Consider the following 26945-nt stretch of genomic DNA (forward strand, 5'->3'; position numbering starts at 1 on the left):
TTTATGAAAGCAATGAATTTATCTATCAGAACATTTGAAAAATGTGTCAGCTAACAGAAAGGAAATTCAGACAGAGAAGCAGTACAACCAAGGAAGAAAATGTGAAATTCAAACAAAACAAGGAGGAGGAGAGCATGCATGTAGAATGAATACAGGAAAATAACAGTGTTTGGTGCAAACTGAGAGTTTTCTTCTGTGGCTGCTGGGTTCTGGGTTCCAAAATTTTCAGTGAGGAACTATCATAAGAGAACCAGGATATGGCAGGAAGTTCATTTAAAGAAATCTCTTACTTAGGGACATTATAACATCAAGCAGATGTGTGACACATTGCAAACATCAAAATATATTGACACATTAATCTAAAGAGCTCTATTAAGCCCCTACTCTGTGAGTGGTCTAATGCTGGTAAGTGTGTGGAATGGTTTAACTCAAATGTGCTAGTATCCACCACAATGTTAAGCAAATGATGGAAAAATATAGTGTATGCTGAATTCCTAACATTTCCTAACACTTCATTAGAGCCTGACCAGAACAAAATGTTTAAAGGGAAATATATTTTCTTAGCTTCTTAAAGACATTAGGGACACCCTACTTACTGTGTGGATAAATAGCTTTAGTAATTTACACACTCATTCAATGACTATAAAGGTTTGAATTCTATTCTAAATTTTAAGGAGTCAAAGGTAAATGGAACTTCTGCTTAGTAGAAAGAGTACATCAGCTACTAAGACACCACATAACCCGGCAAGGATGAGCTGAAGGGGAAAGAACTACCCTCCCCACTAGCTGCAGATGCTTTGATCAGCATCACAAGACAAAAATGCACATGCTGGCACACACAGTATCCAATCAAAGCAAGAATGTTAAGGAATGTGCTTGTACCAGCATGAGGGAGTCTAAGGCCAGACAGAACCTACCACCAGGAATCCCTTGCAAATTTTACCTGTGTTTCTTTGGGGGCTGCACACTTTTAAAGAGCTTTTTCTCCATTTTCTTTGGAAGGCTGTCATCATCAGCAAGGCTGTAGGAAGGGTCCTGCCAAGCATACTTGAACATCTTCCGACAGGCTTCCATGCGGAGATGGGCTCTTGCATGCGAATCTCTGTCAAGATGCAGGGGCAAAGTCAAGTCTAAGAGTGCTGACTTGCTCACAGTCTCAAGGTGCAGCTTGACCATGGCCTACAGGACATTGGTGCTTCTGCAAACCATATTTACATAGGGGCCTCTAGACTTGGAAATATGCACCTCAATAATACACACTTAAGGTCTTTTAGTAGAAGCCTACAAATAAAATCCCTCAATCACAAAATAAACAGCATTCATTTTTGTTTTTTTAATTTTGAAAAATGGGTCTGCATATTGTATTTTAAAATTTTATCAAGACTATTAAACAGTAGTTTGAGCAATCCATAATGAATATGAAATGACACGCCTTACACTAGTGTTAAGTGGGTCCTAATTTTGCCCGAAGCAGTATAGTCCAGATGACTGGGTTGTACATGTTATGGATGTTAAGAAAACTCCCTCTCAACAGAGGAATCAAGTAACTCAAATCATAACTGCACACATGCTTTTTAACTGAGTAAAGTGCATGGAAACCTTAGACATAATAGTGGTGCTTTGAATACTCAAGACAAAGATGGGTGCAAGTAGCAGGTTGCTATTATTTAGAACGTGGCTACTCTGGATGAGATCAGGACACAAATTATGAAGACTGTTTTTTACTGAGGGCGGGATAAACACACAGGCAAAGCAGCAACTGTATTTCAGCCCTAGCATGCAACTGGGTAAATAATGTTCTTTCTTTAAGGTAGGTGTGATCACCAAGGTGGTAGTGATAATTTGATATAACTACAAGAATTATCAAATGACCAAGGCCTTCCAGGGCAACTCTGGTGCTAAGACATCTGGCCGTGCACTTTTCAGGTGCCAGGGCCAGTGCTGCTTATGGATATGGGACTGGGAGTTGTAGTCAAGGCCTTCAGAGCACAAAACTTCCCAAGTCGGCCTATCCCTGTGGTTGAAAAGACGCCAGTGCCACCTTGTGTTTAAAATAGAAAACACAGCTTTGCTACCCACAAACAGGTGCCCTATAGCCTACTTGGAATTTATCAGTCTTTGATATTCCTAATAAGTCAAATGTAGTCAAGCCAAATTTATAAAAGCCTTTAAGAACTATCTTGTTTAAGTAATTAATTAACCAAATCTCTTATTCATAAGATGCATCTCCATTGGTTATTCATTCCTTTAACCAATATCTATCTAGGATCGACTATGTGCCCTGTATAGAACTCTGGGTGTTGGGTACAGTCATGGCAGGACAAGTAAGTTCTCAGCGCATGATACTCAAATTGTGTTGGGAGGGGAAAGATAACAGACCAGAAAATGAATAACTATGACTAGTGCCCCCATTAAAGAAAACAATACTACAGGGAGAGTCACTGTGTTGGAACCTGGTATACTTGAGAGGTCAGAGGCCACACTGAAACTGAGGGCTGAGAAGCAATCCCCTATGTGAGGTAGAACATTCTAGTCAGAACCAAAATCAAGCAAACAATAAGCAAATCAAGAATACGTTTGATTCGTTTGAGGAGAAGGAAGATGCTGATATGAGGGTGAGCCGTTAGGGAGGTAGAGCCACGCAGGGTTCAGGAGTCAGGAAGGGACAATCTCTGTAATACTGTGAGAGAATGCGAAGGTCGTCTCTACGCCCTATGCTCTAATAAGCAAGGATGCAGAGGTCAGTGCCCAGGAGCTTTTTCACCAGCCTCCTTAGAGGCTTTGTCATACATCTCTCCACAGAACCCAGCAATGAAGACGGCCCACCTTTCGGCCCTGGAAACATACATACACGTAACATACGAACTGAATAGGTTATATTTAGGAACATATATGTGTACAGACCTATGTGCATGTGATAGTGAAAAAAGAGGCCATGAGTTTAAAAAGAGAGTGAGGAGGGACATATGGCAGGGCTTGAAGGCAGGAAAGAAGGGGAAATGTAATTAAATTACAATCTCAAAAAGAAATGAAAAAAAGTCCCTTTTAGATTTATGTCTCAGAACTTGCTTCATGGATGTCCTTCCTCTTAAGTAATCTCAATTCTCACATTCTAGATCTTCCACAGACATGGACTGAGGGACTCCAGAGAAATTGCACAGACTTTCTAGCATGGATTGCTTTTTGGTAGTCAAAGACATCTTACCAAACAGGAAGGAGGGCACATGAGGAAGGATAATGAAGAACATGTAACGTGAAAGCCCAAGGGGGCATATGGGAAGAAGGTGACGAGGCCAGAGCAGGAGAGGGCAGAGAGGACAGTGTGTGTGTGTGGGGGGGTGGTAGTGAACATGAGTAACACATAAGGGGATGAAAGTACGAAAATACTGTAGCCAAACCCACGACTTTTCATTCTAACTAGAAGAATAAAGATAGCATTAACAATCAAATTAATAAAGAGGATGATGTCCTCAGGCACAGTTCAAAGAACCAGTGAAAGTGATGTCCAAAGTGGGACAACTTGGTACCCTGATGAGTGAGGAGTAAGGGCTGTTAGTTAGAAGTGGAGTTCGGCACAGAGAAGCATAGGCTCAAGGGACAGGGATTTCTAAGAGTCAGTCATCAAAACAGAATGGGCTGCACTGTGAGCCAGTGACACCCCTGGAAGAGGGGAATCTTGGAGATCCCAGGGAACAAAACCTGCCTAGGATGTGTGGGTGAGACTCACACTGCACAGAGTACTTAGGGGCCCTGGCTTTGATGGGACTAATTTAGAACAAAGTAGATCTTCGCTCTCAAAGATCTTTTCCTCACTCTGTTTTGTGTAAGTGCATCCTGGTGACTCAGAGGCCAGAGGAAACATTTTTCAGAATGGAAGGGTGCTTAGGAAAATTTGTGTCTAATTTCCTAACTCTTATGGGAGATGTCACATGAGAGAAATTAGTCTCTGAAAGCGAAAGATGTGTGGGACCTGCTATTAAGGTCAAAGTCTGGTATCTCTGGATAGCCTCTGAGCTGGGTATAAGATGATGGACTCCCTTTCTCAGCTGGGTTCCCTCTCTACATGATCTGGGGAACCTCAGCTCCTCTGAGGAACATCACATTGTCCACAGGGAGATTACAAGACCAACCTTTTCCTGATAAGAAGCCTATTCAGCAAGCACCTGGGGATCCCTGAAAATAACCACCTTATGTGGATGTCTTCGCTTTCAACAAATGATCTGGAGTTCTTCCCCCACCCAGAGGATAACTGAGTACTATGCCCCCCCCTTATGATAAAACTGAGTTACTGTATGTAGATCAAGCATCTCTGGCATCCTTAGCCCCAGGAAATCAAACACATTCACTCTCAAAATCCCTCCCACTGTTAAAGGTTTATATGTCCCTGATTTATGAAATAAACACTCACTCTATTCCTCCCCCACCACCATCTGAGATTCATAATTTCTTCTTGGGAAGGAAGGGTTCCCTCCTCACTGAAGGCTGCTCCAAGCTGCTGGACCCCTCCCTCCGGGGTGGGCTGCTTGGCCACTGAGCTTCTGTGGGTCATTGGCAGAGATGGTAAAATTGCCTTGGCAGCCGTTGAAACCCACCCCGTTGCCATGAGCTCAGTGCTTGTGTCTCACCAGGCCTGCCTTCTGGTCTGTCTGTCTGGGGGTTTTGCCCACACCCCTGCCATTAATAAAGTTGTTTAGCCAAAGGGCTGTAACACTGAGGTATCATCACAGGCCATTGGAAGGTCAAGTTTCCACTGCCATCTGATCGTGGCAATCTCACTTAAAACGAGCTAATTGTAACATTCATCCTGAGTGCCCTAGACACTCCTGAGAGAGAAACAGAACTTTTGATCTCAAGTTTCCTCTGTCCTCGTCTGGAAACAAATGGCACCTGGACAAACCTGCTGGACACAGAACCCAGGCCCTATGCAAAACAACAAAGATGCTCTCCAGTGCCTATGGTAGTTTTGAGACATGGGTTAGATGAATCACTTGCCAGGCTAAGAAAGGTACTTCCTAAAACCAGATTCCTAAATGCTGGTAACAATGTGGGCCAGCCATGGCTCAACAGGGATAGGTGCCTGTCACCGGGACTGGTGACTTGAGTTTGATCCCCATAGCTGACATGGGCGGAGAGAATCAAAGCCCTTGTTCTTTGAGTTCTACGTCTGCACTGTGGCACACACACATGCAAAATTAATAAATGTAAAAACAAAAAGCTTGTAATAAGGATGAATGAGTTTTGGCAGTCACTGGGGCTCTGTTCTAGAATGAATTCAGCTATTCCATTATTCTGTCTGCAGAGTGTGTGGTACAGAACACTTTTCCACACTGAGGACCGTGGCTCAACTAGAAGGAGCACGGAGAGGAGGTCTGACAGAGACATCACCATGCACAGCACTGCCAAAACTAGTCCTGATGATGAAGTCGCTGCAGATAAGTGTGTGACAAGAAAGAGAACTTGAGGCAGAAAGATGTATCTGCAGTGAACCTTAGGATTATGTCACCTTTAGGTCACTGCTTGTCACCTACTAGAACTTGATATGCTAGCCTTCAAGAAGAGATGTGCCAAGGGGGAGTGATCAGGAGGTACAAGTGGGGTCACTGACAGGCAGGGATGAGGGACAACAGGAGGCAGATCATTATTCAACTTGTCAGCCTAGGTACTTGCTGAAGAACTGTGTGGAAAAGATCACGTGTTAACAAGATCACTGTCCACAGATTAATATTAGCGGATTGAAAGGATGACATGGAGATCCTTCCGAGATATTTCAATGGCTCAGGATGAGTCAGTGTTTACTGGGACAAAACATGATGAATTAAAAAGGGAAAGGGAAAAAGAAAAGAAAGAGGAAGAGGAAACGAAAAAGAGAAAAGGGGAAATACAATGCCAAGAGAATGTGTTTTTTTTTTTTTAATTATCACACTGTAGCTACATCACTGCAAACAGATGATGGTGATGGTTCAAGCTCTAGCTTGCTCATCTGTCAGAAAACTAATTGAATACTATGCCCTCAGGTGACCGAGTTTCAGAAACTTTTCTGAGCTCCCTCAATGGGTGCCATGCTGCCGCAGGTGGGTGTCTGTGGTTGCACAGCACTGGTTCCTTTTCGGGCCACAGTGATTACTTACAGAGTTTCTCTGGAAGCATCTCCTGCTATTAAGGCAGCATTTTCTATCTGCTTTCCCTCTGGTTCTTTCATTTGCTTCTCTTCTTCAAAATCAGCTAGAGGTTTATTCACAGCTAGTTTGCCCCCAGACACCAGGTCACCTTGGACTTCTAACACAAGAGCTGAGAAGAAATGAACACATCGCAGAGACATGTTAGTTAGGACCATAGAGCACTTGGAATTCAAGGCACATACTCACAAAAGTGCAAACCTTCAGCCTTTGGGTATCCCTTAAACCAAGAAGTTGGACTTTATTTAACTGGATGCTTGGTAACTCTTTCCTCTCAAAAATATTCTTAGACAAAAGTACCAACAATAGGCATTTCTAAGGTAATTTAATTATTCTCTATTCTAATTATTCAAATAAGCTATAATATTTGCATATGTGTCTTTAGGCTGTTTTCTAGGATTCAGGTGCAACCAGAAAATCCAATACTGTAAAAGACGCATGAAAAACCTTAGTATTAAACAAGTGTGTGGGTAATGGGTTTTCCTTACTCTGATAAAGGAAAGAGTAATCTCACAAGGAAAAGAGAGGTGGTGCAAGAGAAAAGCAAAAGTACAGAGAGAGGAAGGAGTAGGGGTAGCAGGGACAGCATTCAACCATGTGTTGTTCCTCAGAAGCCATCCATCTTGGTTTTTGAGACATGGCTTCCCACTGGGAACTGGGGCTCACTGATTAGGCTAGTCTAACTGGCCAGCGGGTCTGTCTTTGCCTCCTCATAGATTTATGGATCTCAGGTTCTTGCCATTGCACTTGACTTCTCACAAGAATGCTGGCAGTCACCTAGTAGCTAACAGTTTACTGACTGGTCTCTCTACCCATGATGCCAATGAGAGCTTTTGACATCCAAATATCATACTGTCCCAAGACAACAACCATGTAAATCAGGAAATACAGCACTGATACATAGTTTCCCACAAGCCTTTCCCTCCCACTTGGTGTACAAAGACTTTAAGTTCAGTAACGACCTGTGGGGACAGAGGTAGAAGGAATCCTACTTCCCCATAAGGGCTTCGCTGCAGAAACACTAGGGACACATTAGGCCATCTGTGACACGATCCCTCACAGCTACATGCATATGTGCTTGGCTTTATGAAGGGACAGCTGTGACCTATAGTTTGCCAAGACACTTTCTGGAAACTTCCTAAATTGATTGATAAATAAAGGTGAAGTGGCTCTCTGGCCAAGAACTCAGAGGCAACCCAGAGGCCACTGCCTGGTTTAAGAGAGCAAGGCAGAGCAGGAAGGAAGCTTAGCCAGGCAGGAAGCACAAAGCTCACTCAAAGTACTGTCTGGGCTGGATGAGCAAATAAATACAAGTTACTCCAAACATAGACTCCAGCCTGGGAGCCCAGGCACAATCATATCTACAGCCCAAGTTTTTTTTTCCTTTCAGACAACTGGGGCTCTGTAGACTGCAAAGTTCTGAAGCCTTCCCTAAGAGATCAATTGCATAAACAGATAGTACAACATTAAAACATGATTGAGCATTTAATCCTTTCTCCTTGATGAGAAGACATAGAGCTAACAAATAGCTATATATGTGTAAAAGATAAGAGATTGTGTTGGCTTAAAAAAAAAGTCTTTTTGCTCTTCCAAAGTATAGTAGATAATAAAATATGCAACCCTGTTAAATATACTTTAATAAATAAGGCTAAAGAGCTAAACAGCAAGATGCCTGTTCAAGCAAACATGATTTTTAAATACAAAGCATATCATCAGGTGTGTTAGGACATCAAGTCAGATAACTTCAAAGGTTACCTTCCACCTTGCACATGCTGCAAAAGGTTTTAATCTTGGAAATGTCAAATTCGAGGCTTCTGAGGAAGACTTGCTTCTTTTGTTGAGCAATGGAGAGGTCTGGATTGATCCAGTGTTCTCCACATGAAACATATACCTATCAAAGACACGAGTCAGGGATATGGTATGTAAGGGATCAAAGCACCTTTAATCAAAACACCTCATAATAGAAGCAATCGCAGTAGTCCGAACACCTTACAGTGGGTGAACAGCCAAAGTGCAGTACCATGGAATACCACCCAGTAGTGAAAAGGAGCAAAGTACTGACAAAGGCATTAATTCTGCAGAGTACATGGAAAGGGGGTTGGGGTGAGGCTGCAAATGTATGCGTTGTCAGAACCCAGTGCTTCTTTCACAGTTGCCAGTGGGATGCTAATCTTTTATAGCACAAAACACAGAGCAAAGTGCTTTGTGCCTTCTTTACATCTTCTATAGGTCTGTAGTTGTTCACAAATAAAGAGGTTTTCAAATACTTTTTTTTAAAATAGAATGGAAAGAAGGAAAGAAGGAAGGCCTGAAATGCAAGTATAATCAGAGGCTGTCAAACAGTGAATTAGGTAACCAATAAGGAGTTCATCCCTGGAGAGGCTAATTCTCCCTCTCCTAGCAGTTATTAGTTGTCTGAAGGTCTTGATGTAGGGGTAGGATCCCATGAAATCGCTCCCCTACTACATTAACACACCTATCGATACTGCTGTTGCTCTGGTCTTATTTATGCATACACATACATGCATATGTGTATGCATCAATAATAGTCAAAGGGGGAAAGGCAACTAACCTGAAAGTAGGGACATGGGGAGTTTTGAGGAAGAAGAGTTGGGACAAAATGGAGGAAGAAAAAGGAGGAGAGAAGGCGATAGAATTCTATTTCAATTAAAAAAGACTATATAGAATTAATGTTTCTCTTTTAAGGTAGTTTTTGCTTATTGTACAACATTTTAAATGTGCACAAAATATTGATGTGAAATTTATGGATAATAATATTATAGGTGGAACTTTCTCCTCATTTTCCTTAAATGACCTTAAATATATTCTCTTTCTTTCTCTTTTTCCTCCCTCATCTTTTACCCTTCCCGTCAACAGTGTCCTTCTACATAATCCAGTCTGGCCTCAAGCTTCAAAACCTTTTATCTCCAGTCTCCTGACATCTGGGAGTGTGGGGATGTACCACTGCACCTGGCACATAATCCCTTAGAGATGAGGAAAAAATAATTAACATGTTGAGAGAGACTCAATCTGAAAAGAACCCTGGTACCACCTTTGCCATCATCCCTTTGTGTGAGGATGCAGGAGAGCTTCTCTTGGGCAAGATGCTTCTCATCCTCCCACAGACATTAAATCTGATAAGTAGTCCCATTACAATCTTCACATCCACAGAGTAATGAATTGAACAGTGGTAACTACAGATGCACCCCTGCTCCATTTCACCCTCTTTACATCCACATCCCTATGCCCTGGTACCTCCTCTATACTTATCTTTAGGCAATGTCTATCTTTTGTTATCTATTTCCAGGTAGTAAGTCCAAAAATCCCATCTGAAAAAAAATAAAACTGAGTAACCTCAGCATCATATACAAACAGAGACACTAAAGACAAAGAATACTTTTAGAGGTGATAGAATTCAGATTCCACAAAAAGCCAAACAGGAGCTAGGCCCTTTGCCCTGCTGCCTCTCATGCTGCTCGCTGTGTGTATGCAGCTTTCAGACAGGATTCTTTCAAAGGCTCCTCAGATTTCAGAGCACTAGCAAATTTTGCTTTGGTCAAGTGTGTGTGTGTGTGTGTGTGTGTGTGTGTGTGTGTGTGTGTGTGTATGTGTGTGTGTGTTCTCCTGGTAGGGAGATAATGTTTCCCTAACAGGTTGGCATGGGACTCATTATATAGCCTAAACTGACCTTGAACTCACAACAATCCTCCTGTCTCAGCCTCTCAGAGTACTGAGCTTACAGTCATGAGGCACCATGTCCAGCTCTGAGATTTGGTAATAGATCATGAGGTTTGGTCTTTGTTCAAAGAGCTTCAGGCATCAGCCAGGGCAAGTAATGTTTAACTCCACAAGTAGGGGGAAGGCTAGGCTGTGTGAGGTCTTCTATTTCTCAGCTTACTCCAGACACCAGTTAAAGTGTGAAAAGGTATAATTTTTTAAAGTGAGAAAGTGAGGAAATTAGTCATTTAGTAAAGAAATAATTAAATAACTATACTGTATAGACGTCACAAAGATTCAAGGGTCTATCTGCTTCAGCAACAGTGCTGGAAATAGACATAGTGAGTCATTGGCCTGCCTCAGGTTCTGTGTGGAGAAAAGAATATCCTCTTCAAAGAGGCATGATAAGCATATATTTCTTATTTTCAGTCATGTATACCTGGCCCACTGACTAGGAAGGCAGCAATGCTATTGATTAGCATTGCTTTTTGATTGGCCCCTTGGTGGGAATTCTAGAAGGAATAAGAAAGGCAGGCATGGAAGCCTTGCATTGAAGGACATTTTCCTTAGTTTGTGCTCATTTATTCACATTTCCAACTCCACACCCCCTCAGTTACCAGCTCATCTCTCTGTAGGTCTTTCCAGGAAAAAATTTCCTTCCCTTTGTCATTGAAAAGTCTCCGAGCAGCAGAAGGTAAATTTAAAATTTCAGTGCACCTGTAACAAGAGACATATAAGTTGATTTTGATTACAGAAAGATTCCAGTATTAAGATAAGACAACAAAAGAAACCAAGGCCTGACCATTAATTAATGAGGCCTCAAGAGCAGGCTATGGGGCCAGTATTTCCTTTTGACTCTCAGTTCCCGTCTCTGATTTGTGGACTTAAGAACTCTAACTTTTCTAAGCCTGTGTCTTACCTACATCCAGCCAATTCTGTGACTGTACCTCGTATTCAGCCTTCTACCTAAAATACATTCCTCGCGTTTCTCAGGTGAAGTCCCATGTCCTCTCCTAAGACACCAGAGCTACACCTACCAAGCAGCTCCTCATCTCCCTCCCCTAGAGGTGATTGAAACAAGAATTTTTGCCTCGTGAAGCACTGTCGTTGACTGTCCCCCCGCCTCAGCTCCACACAGGATTTTGTGGGTTCTGTGATAAATGACATGGATTCTTGGCTCCTGGAAGAGCTACGTATCTAGCCTGGAGTGGAGACAGGTCATCAGCCGACTCTCAGCATGATGCAATGGGTCCTGCTATAAGCAATGGCCAGCATGCCCTAAGAAACAAGGAAAACAGTGGATTCCTTCCTGCAGGGGCCTTATCTAAGGACCGGACATTGGCTTGGACTTTAAACATGAATAGGACCTCACCAAGAGGAGGACACAGGTGCTCTTGTGTCCCGAAGGGAGGAAGGGAAAGGGCAGGGCCAATAAGACTTTGACTGGGGGTCGGGGGGAGGGAAGATGGTAATGCAGAATGAGAGAGGAAGTAAACAGCACTGAGGCCATAAAGGAAACATTGTTTTCTAAGCTTACTTAAAAATACAGATTTACATATATTTACACATGCAGGTGTTTATATACTTCAAAAGGGGTTATACCTTGTGGGATAATCTTTTCCCCAAGAGCCATAGACTGTATAACAAAAAACGCCCATGCCACATTGAAAACCTCTTTTCAAGTGTTGGTCAGGAGTTTCCAAAAGACTCCTACAACAATATAGGCTATTGTCTTAGTCCTTGGATACCTCCAGAACTTACAGGCAAGACTTAATTGCATGAGACACTGCACACTTCAGACACAGAACTTGGAGGAATCAAGCTGTAACTGGCATGGAAGCCTCCTCTGGGCCTAGCTGCCATAATTTCAGAAGGTACTGTACAAGGCATCAACAGTCCCACCCAACTATAAATCCCTGGCTACAACAAATGATTGACCAGTAAGAGTCCTCCAAATGCACTATTATCTTGGCGGGGGTATGGTATTCATCAGCTGTTTAATTGGGATTAAAGCCCAGTCAATAGGAGGGAATTCATGCCTAGTATTGTAAACCTAGCTAACCTTCCATGGCTGGAGAGGTCAAGGACCCTAGAGGAGAACCCTCTACTGCTATTTTTTCTAAACTAATATAATTTATAACTGTATTCTTTTTATATTATTTATTTATATAGTGTAGTGTAGTGACGGCCCTCATCAGAAAAGCCTCTTTTTCTTTCTTTCTTTTTTTCCAGCAGACAGAGGTTACTACAGAGATCCACAACTGGTAAAAATGCAGAAAGTAAGTGACCCTGGGGTGCCTAGCTCCTGTTGGGACATCTACAATGCAACCTAAAGATCAGGAAATTGCATGGAAGAGGAGGATAGAAAGATTGTAAGAGTCAGAGAACCAGGGTGCCCACTAAGATACTGTCTTCCAGACCTGATCATGACGCTGCACTCATGAACTAGCAACAATATTCTGCTTAAAGGATACCTGCATGATGAGCACATCACTGAACATACCAACGTGGTTGGGAGAAATGCCAGAAGCCCCTACCCTAGATGAAGTGTCACTGGTGATCAGTGGCTGCTGAGAGAGGGGGAATTAGTTTTCTTCAAATACAAGTCGCCTGATAGGCTACCCAATCCCTGGGTTAGTTATCACTAAACACATGTTCATATGAGAAACACTAAAGGACTCAGCAGGTATGTGTGTGTGTGTGTGTGTGTGTGTGTGTGTGTGTGTGTGTGTGTGTGTTAACAACAGTTACGAAAGAGGAAATATGGATAAAGAAGGTAGAAATGAAATCCTTAAGACATTTTAAAAATTATCTTAAAAATAAAATAGAAGAGTTGAGGCTGGGCCTGAGTGTATGCATGGGTTGGGGGGTGTGATGAGCCTGAAAAGAAGTCAGGAGCAGCTTGAAGTTACCATTCTAGAATAAGAAATCTGAGTTCTGGTTCATGGAGAGTAGGAGACCGCTAAGTGTGTTGTTGCCCTTAGCCATACCTAACCCCCAGGGAGGGAGAAACAGATGTGCTGGGCCATTTCCTAAGGAGTATTGTTGGGATTAAGAGGGTCCTGTCGTACATTGCTGATGCTGGCATGTACTACTATGTAAGTCAGAGATGACTGTGTGCTCCTCAGCAAGACTCAGCTACGAAGCGTTTCTAACTTTTCCATCCTACATTGGCCTGCAGCAATTAAAGCAGACAATGAGAGCACTTATTTCCTTGAGGGAGGTCTTGAAAAAAATAAGCCACTAGGAAGTAGTGGTCCAGCTGATGGACCAGTAGACACCGAATGAGAGGCAACACCCACAGCAGTGGTGGGATCGCCCTGCTTGTGTTTGCCTGGTACCGAAAGAGCTAATTCAATGCCCCCTCATTTCCCTAGGCTGCTTTCCTCGTGAGCTTACAGTGCAGCCCATGGTATACCAACACCTGTCTCCTCACTCATATTTCTCTAGAGTGGCTGTTGACCTGTGGGAGCACCCTGCTTTAGGACGGTTGGGTCGCAGAGCAAAAGAAAGGGCGGCTAACTACTCCTCCTTTATCGTTTACGGTCTTGAGGCCCTAGCTTTAGTGCTGAACTTGGCCCCTCTGGGCAGGCCACAGAGGGCTGACATAAGCAGTTTTCTGTGCACCCTTTTCTCATGCACTAGTTTCCGTGCTGGCCAACATCAAAGCACAGAGCAGAAAATGCCTGGCTTCTAACACCTGACAATGACTGTGTCTTCTGAAGTCGGATTATCTACATTTAAATGCCAGGCCCCATTTATTCTCGTTTCTGGAAATGCCATTTTGAATATTTGGAGACTACTAGAAGGAGACTTCTTATCACAATATACATACACATATACATATGCATATACATATGCACATATAGGTATATAGGTATACATGATTAAAATGTCTGTAGTCATTATATTCACAGTTTATATAGAGAAATGTCTTGTGTGCCGGTGGCTAAGCATGGCCATTCAAGCATACACATGCAAACCACCTTTACATTTTGAAAAGTAAACATTTACCTCTCTAAAAGGCGGTGAAATTCAATCTTGTTCCTTTCTGTTTCTGAATAGTTCGTGGCATGTCTTGTCTCTTTCCTTTCAGCACTAATAGTTCTGAAACAAATGATTCGAGGCACGTGCATGTTACTGACACTGTTGATTAGCTATCGCATGTCTTAACATGGAGAAAAGTTGTGAGGCCTTAGCCTATTGTGGCCTGCCTTCCTTTAAAAGATACAATTTCAAATTCTAACATAATTAAATATTAAGCTTAATATTTCATAATTAAATATAAAACTTCATGCTGTATGCTGAATGATATGGCCTGCTAAATAAACATGCTTTCTGTGAGGAATTAATATAAGAAAGTCTATTTACAATATTACAATCCTTTTTTCACAGTGCTGAACATTCTGAAATGTAAATTTATTGACTTGGAGAAACTCGTAGAGATAGCATTCATTTTCTGTGTAAGGCTTTATTTACTTAGTCTTTCTACTAAGAATCTAATCCTAGACAATTTTTAAAGAATGATGATCAGAAGAATGCTTGATTGGAATATATCTTCATTCCAATTTTCAAGTTCGTGAACTTCTCTATGCAGTTCTAATAAGTGCTGTGTTTTAGGAAATGAAACACGGATCAAATGCAGTTAACCATTCATTTGCGAGCACAGCTTTGGCACCTACTGTAGGCCATTAGCGGTGGGATTAACATGGCTCTCTAGTGCTTTAATCCTGGATGTGACAGAGCAAGCAGCATATGGACTGAGGTCTGCGACAGCACAGCAAGAGATTCTGATAGAGAAGCAAGTGATATCTTCCTCTGGCTTTGTAGATGGTGGGACCAATACAACGGCAGACCCTCAGCCCATCTACAGTGATGTTACACAGCTGAAGGATGGCGGCGGCCAGAGCAGGATGGGGCTTAAGTGGGGTTCTATCATGATTCTAGTTGTGTGTGTGTATATATGTATACACACACACACACACATATACACATATGTGTATATATAGTTCAACATTTAATAAAGAAATAAATACTTTTCGTATTAATGAGAGCAAAACATTCCAGGTATCATTAGACTCTTTTCTTTTGGAAGATATGTAGCTTGGCTCTATTAAAGGAAGCTCAATAAGCTGTCTACTTTTGCGATGTCACTAATAGACTCCAATATGTCCCTTCTGCAGATGGGCCACACAACCACGCTCTCAAGTTAGCTGTCCTTCTCTCTAACCTTATATTAACCAGTATTTCCACACAGCTGAGGATTTGCTGTCAACGATCCTGTACAAAACTGTCTCAGTCAGCAAAGGAACATAAATCTCTCTTTGGAAGGATTTTCTTGTCAAGTGAATGCCAGGGTGTTTTAATTATTTGGAGAATAGTAATTCAGGTATAGAACAAGCTGGCCTCGATCAATCAGGGCCCATTCCATAAGCAGAGCCCTCCGACAACAGCCAGTGCACACACTCTCTGCCAGGACAGTTGTTCAAATCTGCCCATCTTTCTAAATACTTCTGAATTCCTTGACTGAGCTAAGAACTTTAAACACTAAGGTGGTAAGATGTGATCTGTGTATAATATATAATTACAATTAAAGATACAAAGTAAGGGGGAAAAGCATAGATGTGGAAAGGAATAGAAATTATGTGTGTTAACTTCGGGTGTTTAGAAAAAAGCCATACCCTTTTTAAAGGCATTACCCTCACATCTTACATCAAGCAGAATGAGCTAATTATGAGATGTATGCGTCAAAGATTTCAATTTCAGGCTTGACTTTACTTTGAAGATTAATTTTTTACTTTATCATCTTTACAGGCAGTTCAGTGGACAGCCAATCTGAATGTTACTCATTGTTCAGTGATGTATGAAGTATATTTAATCGATGTGAAGAGAGTAATATTAAACTATTATCAGCAGCTTCAGATATCCTAAATATCTCAGAAGAAAGGTCAGGAGGTAACACTGCTGGTAATTATATAAGAAACAATGTGTTTAACTCGTTCTTTCCATCAAAGCTTTTTGGCAATCCATGATTCCCTTTGTCGTAAAGTAGGAACATATAGCAGGTGATTTGTCCCCAGGGGTAGAGAAATACATGATGTTTGGGATGGTTTTATTTGAATCGCAAGGTAACTTCCAACTATAGATCAATGCTTCCTAGTACTTCAGAGAACTGTGTGTCTTAACCCAAAGATATCAGAATAATTATTTACAGTAACAAGCAATTTAAAAGCTAAATTGATTAAGCATGCCATGAGTTCACTCATTTCTACACGCGCTAAAACTCAAGCCAACGTGCTCATTGGAGACAGAGAGAGAGAGCTGTTTAAATTACAGGCACTCACCTAACTCATTTTGTTTGTGTGTAGATGGAAATGGAAGAGATTAACTTCAGCTCCTGACACAGAAACTAAATAAAAATGTGTATATGTTTTCATCTTCAAACAGGACCCCCCTTTTGTAAGTAAATCTATAATTCCTCCAGAAACCACTCGGCATGAAGTGCACTGAGCGGTGAGCATGACTGGCTTGTTGCTCTTACTGCCATTTGCACCCAGGTGAGGCGTCAGGGCCAATCACAAGGGCTCTGCTGCTTTTCTTCTCTCCGTTCCTTAGGATTTGGAGTCTCACAGGGACACGGTGCTCTGGCGTCTTACAAACCGGCCTCTTCATGGTAGGGCTGTCTGGCACCAGTAAGCCTTCTATTGGTCAGTCAAACTCCTTCAGAAAGACATAAAAAGTATAAGAGCAATAAATAGCATGAAATTTTGCACCTCTAATCCTTCATTCATTCAGCAGAGATTCATTGAAGATCTGAGCTGTTCCAAGGAATCCTAGGGTTTTTAGTGTTTGGTGTTTTTGGTTTTGTTTTGTTTTGTATAAGGAATAAATTCAATGTTTTTTTATTTAAAATTGATCACATTTTTTAAAGTTTCCAACTTTTTAAATATAAAATAGATTTTTAAAAACAAAAGTATCAAAAGAAACATTCTAGAAATGTAGAAGTGAATTAACCTCAAGTATCTTTGGTTTTGCTTTTGTCTGGAGTATTTTTAGTAAGTATGAAGTAAAAGAAGGATGTGTGAAAATGAATAATATAATATCTTACTATAATATCATCTTAAACTAGATCAAAACAGCAGTGAATACTATACTTAGGGGATGTTAAAAAGCAGAATAAGATAATAAAGTAAAATGAATATATTTCAGACATTTTCATCGTAGACTTTAGTGACTTAATATTATTTTGTCTATACTTTTACTCATAGTATTAATTTATAAACTCTTCAAATAGTTGCTGATTGTTTATTTTAGGCCAGAAATAAAACTCTAAATTGAACAGGATATCCTATACTTTTAAGAACACCAGAGACTTACTTAGAAATCAACTAGAAAAATCACAGTAATGAAAGTAGGAGCAGCAGGGGACTCACAAGAGGAGACCCTTACTTAGCAAGGCCACACCACAGTCCTGAAGGCTTATGCTACCATTGCAATGCTGTGTCAATCAGGTGTGGTATTTTGTTTTGTTTTATTTGTTTGGGTGCTGACGATACAGCTGCATTGGTAAGAATGCTGGCCTTAGTGCAGTAAGGATTGGAATAGTGTGCATAACAGATATGAAGATTAGTGGAACATAGTGTATTGGGGGAAGCAAGGATGGTCTCCTGAGCACAGCTGGGGGAGCGCCTTGGGAATGCAATGGCTATCCACAGGGATTAGATTGAGCAAGAAGAGTAAATGAAAGAAACAGTGATCAAAAAACGATGTTCAGCAAACTCCAAGCTTGCTCCTACCCCTCTTTTCCCTTTCTTTCTGTCATTTTTCCTTCTTTCCTCCCAACTGCATTAACAACTGGCAGGTGGCATCCACCATTCATCTGTAATGCCCATTCTAAAAACTGTCACATTTCCACTCTGGTTTTGTGAGTTCCATTCTCTTCAGCATGTCAGTTTGTCTATCATGCCCTGTATGTCTGGTGACACTATCGTGTAAATCTTGATATCCCATAGGCAAGCTCCTCCATCTTGTACATTCTCTTTTGTTGGCCCTCTGCCATTTAGTGCACATGTAAGTTAGCTTTTCAAAATGCATTTGAGATGTAAATGTTCTATGTAAGGTTGAGGAATCCCCACTTTGATCCATTTTTAGGATGGGGTGTGGTGGTAGCTCAGAGACACTGTAGCATGGAGGAGAACTTAGCTTTGACCTGAAGAATCCTATTAAAGTGCTAGATGCGTGTTGTGCCATAGAAAACGCTTTTGAATGCATTTATGTTTATATTACCTGTCTTCATCATCTATGTGTCAATTACATTGATGAATTTTCTTGTTTTAAACTAAGCTTACACTCCTGGGTGGAGGTCAACTGAAATTTATTCAAACAAGTGATGGTGTATTACAATGCCTATACATTGCTGACTTCAGTTAGCTAATATTTTCCTTAGGATGTTTGCAAATTTTTGTAACTGGAATTAACATATAAAGTTCTTGTATGTTCTTAATCATATAAGAATATTTATCTAGTGAAATGAATTAAAAGATACTCCTTTGTTTTTTTTTTTTTTAAGTTCTGAATTATTTGTTTCTTAATGGGTTTGGTGCAATGAATCAGGAAAACTAGGCCATGGTGTACTTGTAGGAAGACTTTTACCTTTTATTTTTTTCCATGGCTGGTAGACCACGCAGGCTGTCTCTTTTTAATTAGAATGTATTTCTGTTTTGGAAGGGCACTGTGGGTGTGGGTACGGATGTGGGTGTGCTACAGATCAGAGAACAACTGACCAGGGTCAGTTCACTTCTTCCCTTATTACCACATGGTTCCTACGAATGGAACTCTGGTCACTAAGCATGGTGACACATACCTTTACAAAGGGAACCATCTCACCAGCACTTTTGCTCTCTTCTTGACTCCTTTTTAACATAATACTTTTTGTCCAAAAATTTGACCATTTTATTATTTACTATAATTATTAATCTAAAGTTATTTATAATATCTGTTTATTTATAATATCCCTTTATTATATTTATATAATTCCTCAGCAGGTATATATATATACATCTATATCTTCCTTTATTTTTAATATTATTTCATTTTATCCAAATTTTCTTAGTAAGTATAGCTGTGTATATATTTTTATTAATATTTTCAGAGAACAAGTTTTTTTGTTTTGATGTTTCTGTGTACACATGCCACCTAGTCTGGTCTATCAATTTTTGTTTTATAATTTAATATTTTATTTCCTCCTTCCTAATTTTGTGGTATTGTGGTCAAATACAGGGCAATATGCATACTAGAGATATACTCTACCACTTAGCTGCCGCTCCAGCCTGGCCTTCTACCTCATTCCTAACAGCCCATTCTTATTTTTCATCTACAGCTTCATAAATTGAATATTGTTCTCATTAGATTTTCAGTGTCTCTTGCTTTTTAACTTTAGGCTAATGAGCAGACTCTGTCTGTAAAAAGACAGTTCCTGAGGACAGACATCCAAGATAATTTTATGGTTTCTACACACACACACACACACACACACACACACACACACACACACACATCACATGCACATGTGCACACACAGATTAAGTTTACATTGATGTTTGGATGTTAAATTACTGACTTGTTTTATTTTGTTTGCCATGGAAGAAGGGAAAAGCAAGATAAATGAATTACATTCACACTTAGCCTGTGTGCCTGTCAATTTATAGAAGGAGGGTGTGGACCTAGGAGTTTTTCAATACTTTATGGTGGCTGACTGAATGAGAACGGATCCCCTAGGGTCACAGTGTACAGACTTGTTTCCTGTTTGAGGGAACTGTTTGGAAGGGATCAGGAGGTATGAAGCGATGTGTCTGAGGGTGGACTTTGAGCTCTCAGAAGTCCATGGCTTTCTCTGTTAATGCTCTCCCTTGCTTTTTGGTTATGGATCAAGACGTGAGCTCTCAGCTATTCCTTTGGGCTGCCATGATGGACTCTAACACTCTAAAGCTGTAAACCCCGAAAACAAATTCTCTCTTTTGTAAGTTGCCTTTGTTATGGTGTTTTATCACAGCAACACAAAAGTAAATAAGATACAATATATACTAGATTTCTGAGGAACAAATCTGAGATGTGACAGTTTAGCCCCTTGCTGGTCTTGATTTATTTAGCTTCCAGGTTGCCTCTGATAGTAGTAGCCACTGTGGGCATTTGTTCTGCTCCGCGGATGCACTGCTACCTTCCAATGGATTCTCTGATTTTTAGGTAGAAGGAAGAAATCCCAAAGAGCTCTCCCTTTCAGTGTAAGGGATCACAGAAACACTCAGGAATGAAATATTAGCTTTCCAACTATCTAAGATACTAACATTAACTCTTCCTTTATGATACTTGAATTCTCTCTCTCTCTCTCTCTCTCTCTCTCTCTCTCTCTCTCTCTCTCTCTCTCTCACACACACACACACACACACACACACAAATATTAAGATATCTTTATATTTGTTCTCACAGGTTTTTGGTTGGTTGGTTTTCTAAGACAGGGTGTAGTCCTGGCTGAGCCGGTACTAGCTATGCAGCCTAGGATGGTCTTACACTTGTAATCTTCTTGCCTTAAGCTTCCACGTGCTGGAACCTTAGGGATTTGCCATCATGTCTGGTTTCCCATTCAAGACTTTGTCCTTCAGGCAAATAGTGAAATGCAGCCGCAGGAAAATGAAGGACAACAAAAACATGCCTCATTAAACCGGCTGGGGCTGTTTCTCCCCCGCCATTTTCTCAGTTGGAATTCTGATCTTCCCATTCATTTCTTTATTGGTCTTCCCTGTGGTCACGCCACTCTACACAGCTGCGTTGTCAGGGGACCCCGAAGAGCCCTCATGCTCCCCTAAGTGGATAATTCCCTTTGGTTTTTTTTTCTTCACTCATCTCTCATACCAACAACTTCAGTTTCTCAATTGCCAGCTACTTGATAGTGATAAATAACTAAGTCTTCAGGTTTTAGCTTGCTCATTTTCAAGGCTGTATATCTTCCCCTTTCTTTCTTTAAAGTCTATACGTCATTGGCAAAAGGTTCCTGGTCCATAGGTAGATGCAGTGCTCTGTGCTGTATCCTCAGATTCCTGTATCTAACGGATATGGGAAGCCCATGCATTTTACCACTTTGGTCACTGAAAAAAATATTTCTCAAGAGATTAATAAAACATGTACTTTTAATTCTCTTCTATCACTGGTTTATCTGAATAGATGTATTTTAACTTAGTAGTCTTAAGATCATTATCCTGTAATACATTCCAAAAAGCGTAAGCCTCTTTAAACTTGCTAATGCTAATGATTTCATCCATGACTATGAAAAACCAATTATTCCTTGTCTTTGAAGATTTAGAACTGTAATTTCTCAAATTATAAGTTTTCTTCAAGGTTTGAGAAAATAGCATGAGAGCTCATTCCTATAATTTACAACAAGCCAGAAAAATGTATTACTCCTCTGCTTTTATTAGGCCTTAATATGTTCTAAAACACTGGCGTCCTTGTATACATAAAATTCTGTAGTTTATTAACTAATTTATCAAATGTTATTGATTTCTTTTTAGGATACATAGTGACAATAGCATGGGATGAGTTCTCGGATCAGCTGCCCCGGCTTTTTGACATGCATGCAAGCTGAGACAGTAGGAGATAACTTTGTATTTTCATAGTGTTTGCATTTCTTTTTTTTATTATTATTAATTTATTCTTGTTACATCTCAATGGTTATGTGTTTGCATTTCTTACCTCTGCTGTTAGTCATCATTTTATGTTGAATACCTCTTCCCATGAAATTGAAAGAACTGGACTCTCAATTCAGTGACTGTGAGATGCTTCCCCAAGACTCAATACTGTGACTTATTTATCAGGCCCATTTAGCCTATCAAGCCTGACTCCTTTTTCATCGACTTTCAGCCGTTACTGTTTGGACGCATAAACTTGTTATGTGGATTCATCTCTCTCCTCCCCTCGTCCTTTATTCACCACCTTCACGGCCTTTTCTGCTTTATTCTCTCTTCTCTTACAGCCTATACTTCAACTGGAAAACTTGGGGGCCAGGGGCCACATCTATGCTCCCATTGTCCCCTGTCACCTAAACACATTACAAACAATAGACACAACCTAAAGTCAGAGATCCAATCTGGAACAAAACTAATGAACACAGTGCCCGAAGAGTTCTGAATTCCACACTATGGATGCCAAGTCCCCAAATCAATTATGTGAAGATGGGATTGGAAATATGTGTCTTTCAATTGAAATGGACACAGACTTGAGGTGAATTGGGTTGCATTTAATTTGAGTTCCCTGCTTGCTAAGTACATTCTTTCCCAAGCATTTTAAGAAGCAGCAGGACCCCGGGCCCCACTTATTTTGGAGGATACTGTCCATCCACCTGACTCTAGCTAATTTAATGGATCAGTTCTTTCCCTTCCTTTTACAAATAAAGGTCAAAGAATGTGGGGGCATAGCCTGACATGAACAAGGGCAGTGAAGGCATGTTTGATAAGTGAAACTTCTCTATTGCAAACAAACTAAATGCAGGCCGGAAGGAAAGTAGGCTAAGGTGCAGGGCCTGAGATATAAGATGAAAACTTCAGGACAAGTGGAAATACATATTGACTGCACACAGAAATGTCAATATCTTGTGGAGATCTTTAACAATAAAACATAAACATACAGCAGTAAGTAATTCCTCATATCACAAATCATAAGGTTGAAGTTAAGTACATTAATGTTTCTATTACTTGGGAGAAGTCAAAATCTTTTATTAACTTTGCATTTTGGGTCATTTATTTCAGCAAGTTAGAATGTTCAGGGTAATTACAATAGCATCATCCTTCAAAACAAAAGAAATAGAACGAACAATGTATAAAGTAGTAAATGGAGAAAAATGTAAAAGCAAAAAAGCCACTATAAAATAATAAAAGACTGAGGCAAGGGGCAGATAAGGCTTGAAAAACAGAAAGAAAATAGCAATTCAGGTACATGTGTAGTTAGGCTAGACAAGGCTGAACGCTTCAGTTGAGAGAGGATTCTGCCCAACAAACTTCCTAAGTTGATTATTGGGTTCATTCCAAGAATATAGAAAACTGGAAGTAAAAGGATAGAAAGAAGCATCCTAGGCATTATTATTATTATTATTATTATTATTATTATTATTATTATTGGATGCTTTTATTGATGTTGAATAATGGAGACTTTTATTAAAAGTAGACTGACTTTCTACATAATGACAATTCTGACATTACTAGAAAAGTATACTATTGTGATCGTATGTGTACTTAAGAACTATGCTTCAAAGTATATGAAGTAAAATTTGAGGGATTACCAGAAAATACAAATCAATTTGTTCCCATGGTGAATGATTTCTATACCTCTTTTCAAGCAACAGAATTAACAAGATTGTTTTATATTAAAATTCAAAAGGTACGTGGACATTTTCAGAAGGCTGGTCGGATACTGGAACTTAAAGATTTATACTAAAGTCAACCAACCTCATTAAACTGGCGGCCACTGGGCAGGACTGGCCACATGTATATAAGCTTGTTCCACAGAGGCTTTTCAACTTTGGAGTGTTTCCATTGGCTAGGCTTACTAGTCCCTTTATGCTTTATGGCCCACCTAAAATGAAGTAGAAAACAAAAGTGGGATGTAGCAAGGTTAAATGCCATTCCACATAACTGATTTTTATTGAATATCTACCAAGTACTAGGAAAAGACTCAATGTGAATTAACATCCCCAGTCTGGTCACTTGTTATTTACAAGAACTCAAATGAGAGTAATTTAGAAATAAATGAATTAATTGTAAAAAAGGAGGAAACTGGTTAAACCGAGCCAAATGTCATAGCAGAAAAAAAACCTAAGGCAAAAGAAAAAACAAGATGTAAGAGTCATTTACAACAACAGTGGCATAAATAACAATACAAAAATAGAAATACCAGTGAAAATAGAAAAATTCAGTGAAACTCGTGGATGAGCTAAGAAAATCTAATATGCACACATTTATTCTGGAAGAAATTATGATATCACCGGAGATTTCCAGCTATTAGGTGAATTTAATTACGTATATATGGATGTATTTTTATAGTGGGTACTGAATTCAGTGCCTCACAAATGCTAGGCAAATTGGCAACTTGTAATCTTTAAGCAATAAATGAGATCAGGACAGGGTGGCACACACCTGTTATCCCAGCACTGAGGACGCTGAGGCAGGAGGATCACAAGGCCAGACTAGGATATACAGCAAGATTCTGCCCCGCATGCACGGAATATACTCACTTATAAGAAGATATTAGCCATTCAATACAGGATAACACACTACAATCCACAGACCTAAAGAAGCTAAGTATAAGGAGGACCCAGGGAAGATGTTTAATTCTCATTCAGAAGTGCAAGTAGACTAGACACTGGAAGCAGTTGAAGAGAGGGGACAGGATGGGAGCCTACACCAGAGGTCCTCTGAAAGATTCCACCCAGCAGGGTATCGAAGCAGATGCTGAGACTCACAGCCAAACTTTGGGCAGAACCTATCGGGTCTTATGGAAGGGGGCAGAGGTGGAGTAGGACCCAGAGTGGACAGGAGCTCCACAAGAAGACCAAAAGTGCCAACAAATCTGAGCCCAGGGGGCCTGCGGAGACTGATACACCAACCAAGTACCATGCATGGAGAGGACTTAGGCCCCCTGCTCAGACATAGCCTACACACAGCTCATTTTCCATATGGGTCCCATAGAAAGGGGAACAGGTGCTATCTCTGACATGGACTGTGTTGTCTGCTCTTTGATCACTTCTTCCTGGTGAGGCAGCCTTGCCAGGCCACAGAGGAAGAGGATGCATGTGGTCCTGATGAGACTTGATAGACTGGGGTCAGTTGGTAGGAGAGGAGGGCTCCTCCTTTCTGAGGACTAAGGGAGAGGAAGAGGGGGAAGAGGGAGGGAGGGTGGGATTGGGAGGGCATCAGGGAGGGGCATACAATCAGGATGCCAAGTGAATAAGTTAAAAATAAATAAATTTAAATTTAAAAAGATTCTGTCCGGGAAAACAATCAATTAAAATATTCCATCATTAAAATTAGTGAATGTAATTGTGACTATTTATACATATTACAGTCTGCTTACATGGAACGTAATTTTCAACAATTACTATAGTATTAGTAATAATATTTGTCACATATGAAAAAAAAAGACTTCAGTATAGACACATATGGATGGTGGCTTAAATTTGGACCCTCAGAACGCATATAAAAGCTGGACATGGTCGCCCATGTCTAAAGCCCAGCACAATCCCAGAGAGATGCGAGACAGATGCATGATCCTCCCCAAAAGCTCACATCCCAGCTCCCTTTTGAGTATAAGTCTCGTGTGGAGTGCACAGTGCAGGGGCAAATGAGGGAGGCCCTACTTCAAGGGTAAGAGGAGAACCAACACCCAAGGGTGTCCTCTGACTACCATCCACACATTGAGGCATGTGTATGCCCTCACACATGAACTAATACACACACACACATACCCAGAAATAAACACAATTTCAACAATATGATATTTTTTTAAAAGCTCAGCATCTTCCTCAAAATGCTATTTTTACCAGCTGGAGAAAAAAACTGGCCATAGCTTTTTGGTAGGCAGTTAAAAGTATCTGTGTGAAAACTCATAGGACATACCTAGAGTCACAGTCAAAGCACATTTATACTGTAAGGGGCTGTTTGTGAGCTAAGTGGAGGGGCAGGAGAGATGGCTAAGCAGTGAGGAGCATGGATGTTCTTCCTGAGGCTCTGGATTCAAGTCTCAGCATCAATATGGAGAAGGCAAAACAACAAAGCAGTTCATTATCTAATTTTTTTTAATTTGAATTGTCCCATAAAAATAGATAGGGTGAAATAATATTCAAATAAAACTAAAATTATTAGAAATAAAACTTCAGTAGAATTGTTAAAGAAATTTAAGTAAAAATATAACTAAAAGTTGTAAAATCTCTAATTATGATATAATTATTTATGGATTTTAAAGCCCCAAATTAATTTATAGTGTAAGTTTCCTTTTAAATATTAAGTATTAAGCACGAGAAATGATTATTTTTAAGAAAAACAGAATAGTACATCTCTTGAATAAATACAGATTATTAAAATTGCAACAAAAGATAAAATAGAAAACCAAACTAAATGTTTGCTATAGAAAAGATTAAAACCGAGGGCACAGTGTGTATGTGAATATTACTGGCAAAAGAATTCTGATAATGTAATTTTTGAAATTATTCAGACTTGAAATATATAGAAAGTAGATAGCATGTTCTCACCCACACAATTTACTAGGTCATGTGAAAAAAAAAGCATTTCTGTGCTGTATAAACATTTCAAACCATGAGATAGAAGAGAACAGTTAATTATCTCTATGACAAGCTGTAAACTTTCATAGTAAATTCAGTCATTGGCTATTTAAAGAAAAATGTATCAATGCTACTTATAATTAAATATATAGCACTCCTAAATCAATATTAATCAATAAACTGGTGGGAGACTAATCACTCTAGATGAGTCGAACTGATCCTGGGGGTAAAATTATGCACGGTTCTTAGTTTAATCCATCACTGAGAATCAGTGATACAGGAACAGTGCAGCATCCACATTTTTCAAACAGAGATGATGATCTTTAGAGACCAGGAAGTTTCTAAGGCCACTCAACCCCATCAAAACCATATGTAATATGGATCTTATGTTGAAGAGCCTGGCTCCCCAGCCATTCTGATGAAAACTTCCATAGCATAGAAACCAAGAGATGGCCACATTTCCAAATCAACCAAAAGGTGTGAAGCTGAGAGCTGTCTGAAGTCAGGGTAATGGTAAGATACGGCCTCCACCACCTTACATTTCCCCCCTTCTCCTTGGTGGAGCCCTGTAGGTATTGATTGTCTGAACATTCTGCACTATCTTTCTCTTACTGATTCTAGAGTGTTAACTATATGAAGACCCCAATGACATGGAAAGGAATCTAGGAAGAAATAGAGCATTCATTCTTTGGACAATGCCTTTGAGCCAATCAAGTGTTACAGAACAACTC

General features: G+C 40.2%; 1 protein-coding gene across 2 annotated transcripts in view; it reads right to left on the bottom strand.

Moving 5' to 3' along the window:
• The window catches only part of LOC311593905 (doublecortin domain-containing protein 1-like), a 158857-nt gene that overhangs the window by 44236 nt on the left and 87676 nt on the right, over positions 1 to 26945 (bottom strand). The window contains exons 4-10 of one of the 2 annotated variants that reach the window (XM_084775291.1): positions 23387 to 23513; positions 16435 to 16613; positions 13908 to 14000; positions 10511 to 10610; positions 7932 to 8067; positions 6129 to 6288; positions 944 to 1102 (exon numbers count right to left, since the gene is read on the bottom strand). In XM_084775291.1, the coding sequence (XP_084631417.1) occupies positions 944 to 1102; positions 6129 to 6288; positions 7932 to 8067; positions 10511 to 10610; positions 13908 to 14000; positions 16435 to 16565 (779 nt within the window). In that variant the 5' untranslated portion in view covers positions 16566 to 16613; positions 23387 to 23513. The remainder of the gene's footprint in view (positions 1 to 943; positions 1103 to 6128; positions 6289 to 7931; positions 8068 to 10510; positions 10611 to 13907; positions 14001 to 16434; positions 16614 to 23386; positions 23514 to 26945) is intronic. The other variant, XM_084775292.1, reaches the window with a different exon arrangement.

This window comes from Acomys minous (assembly GCF_964271855.1).
Source record: "Acomys minous genome assembly, chromosome: 3".
In the NCBI taxonomy this organism is placed as follows: Eukaryota; Metazoa; Chordata; class Mammalia; order Rodentia; family Muridae; genus Acomys; species Acomys minous.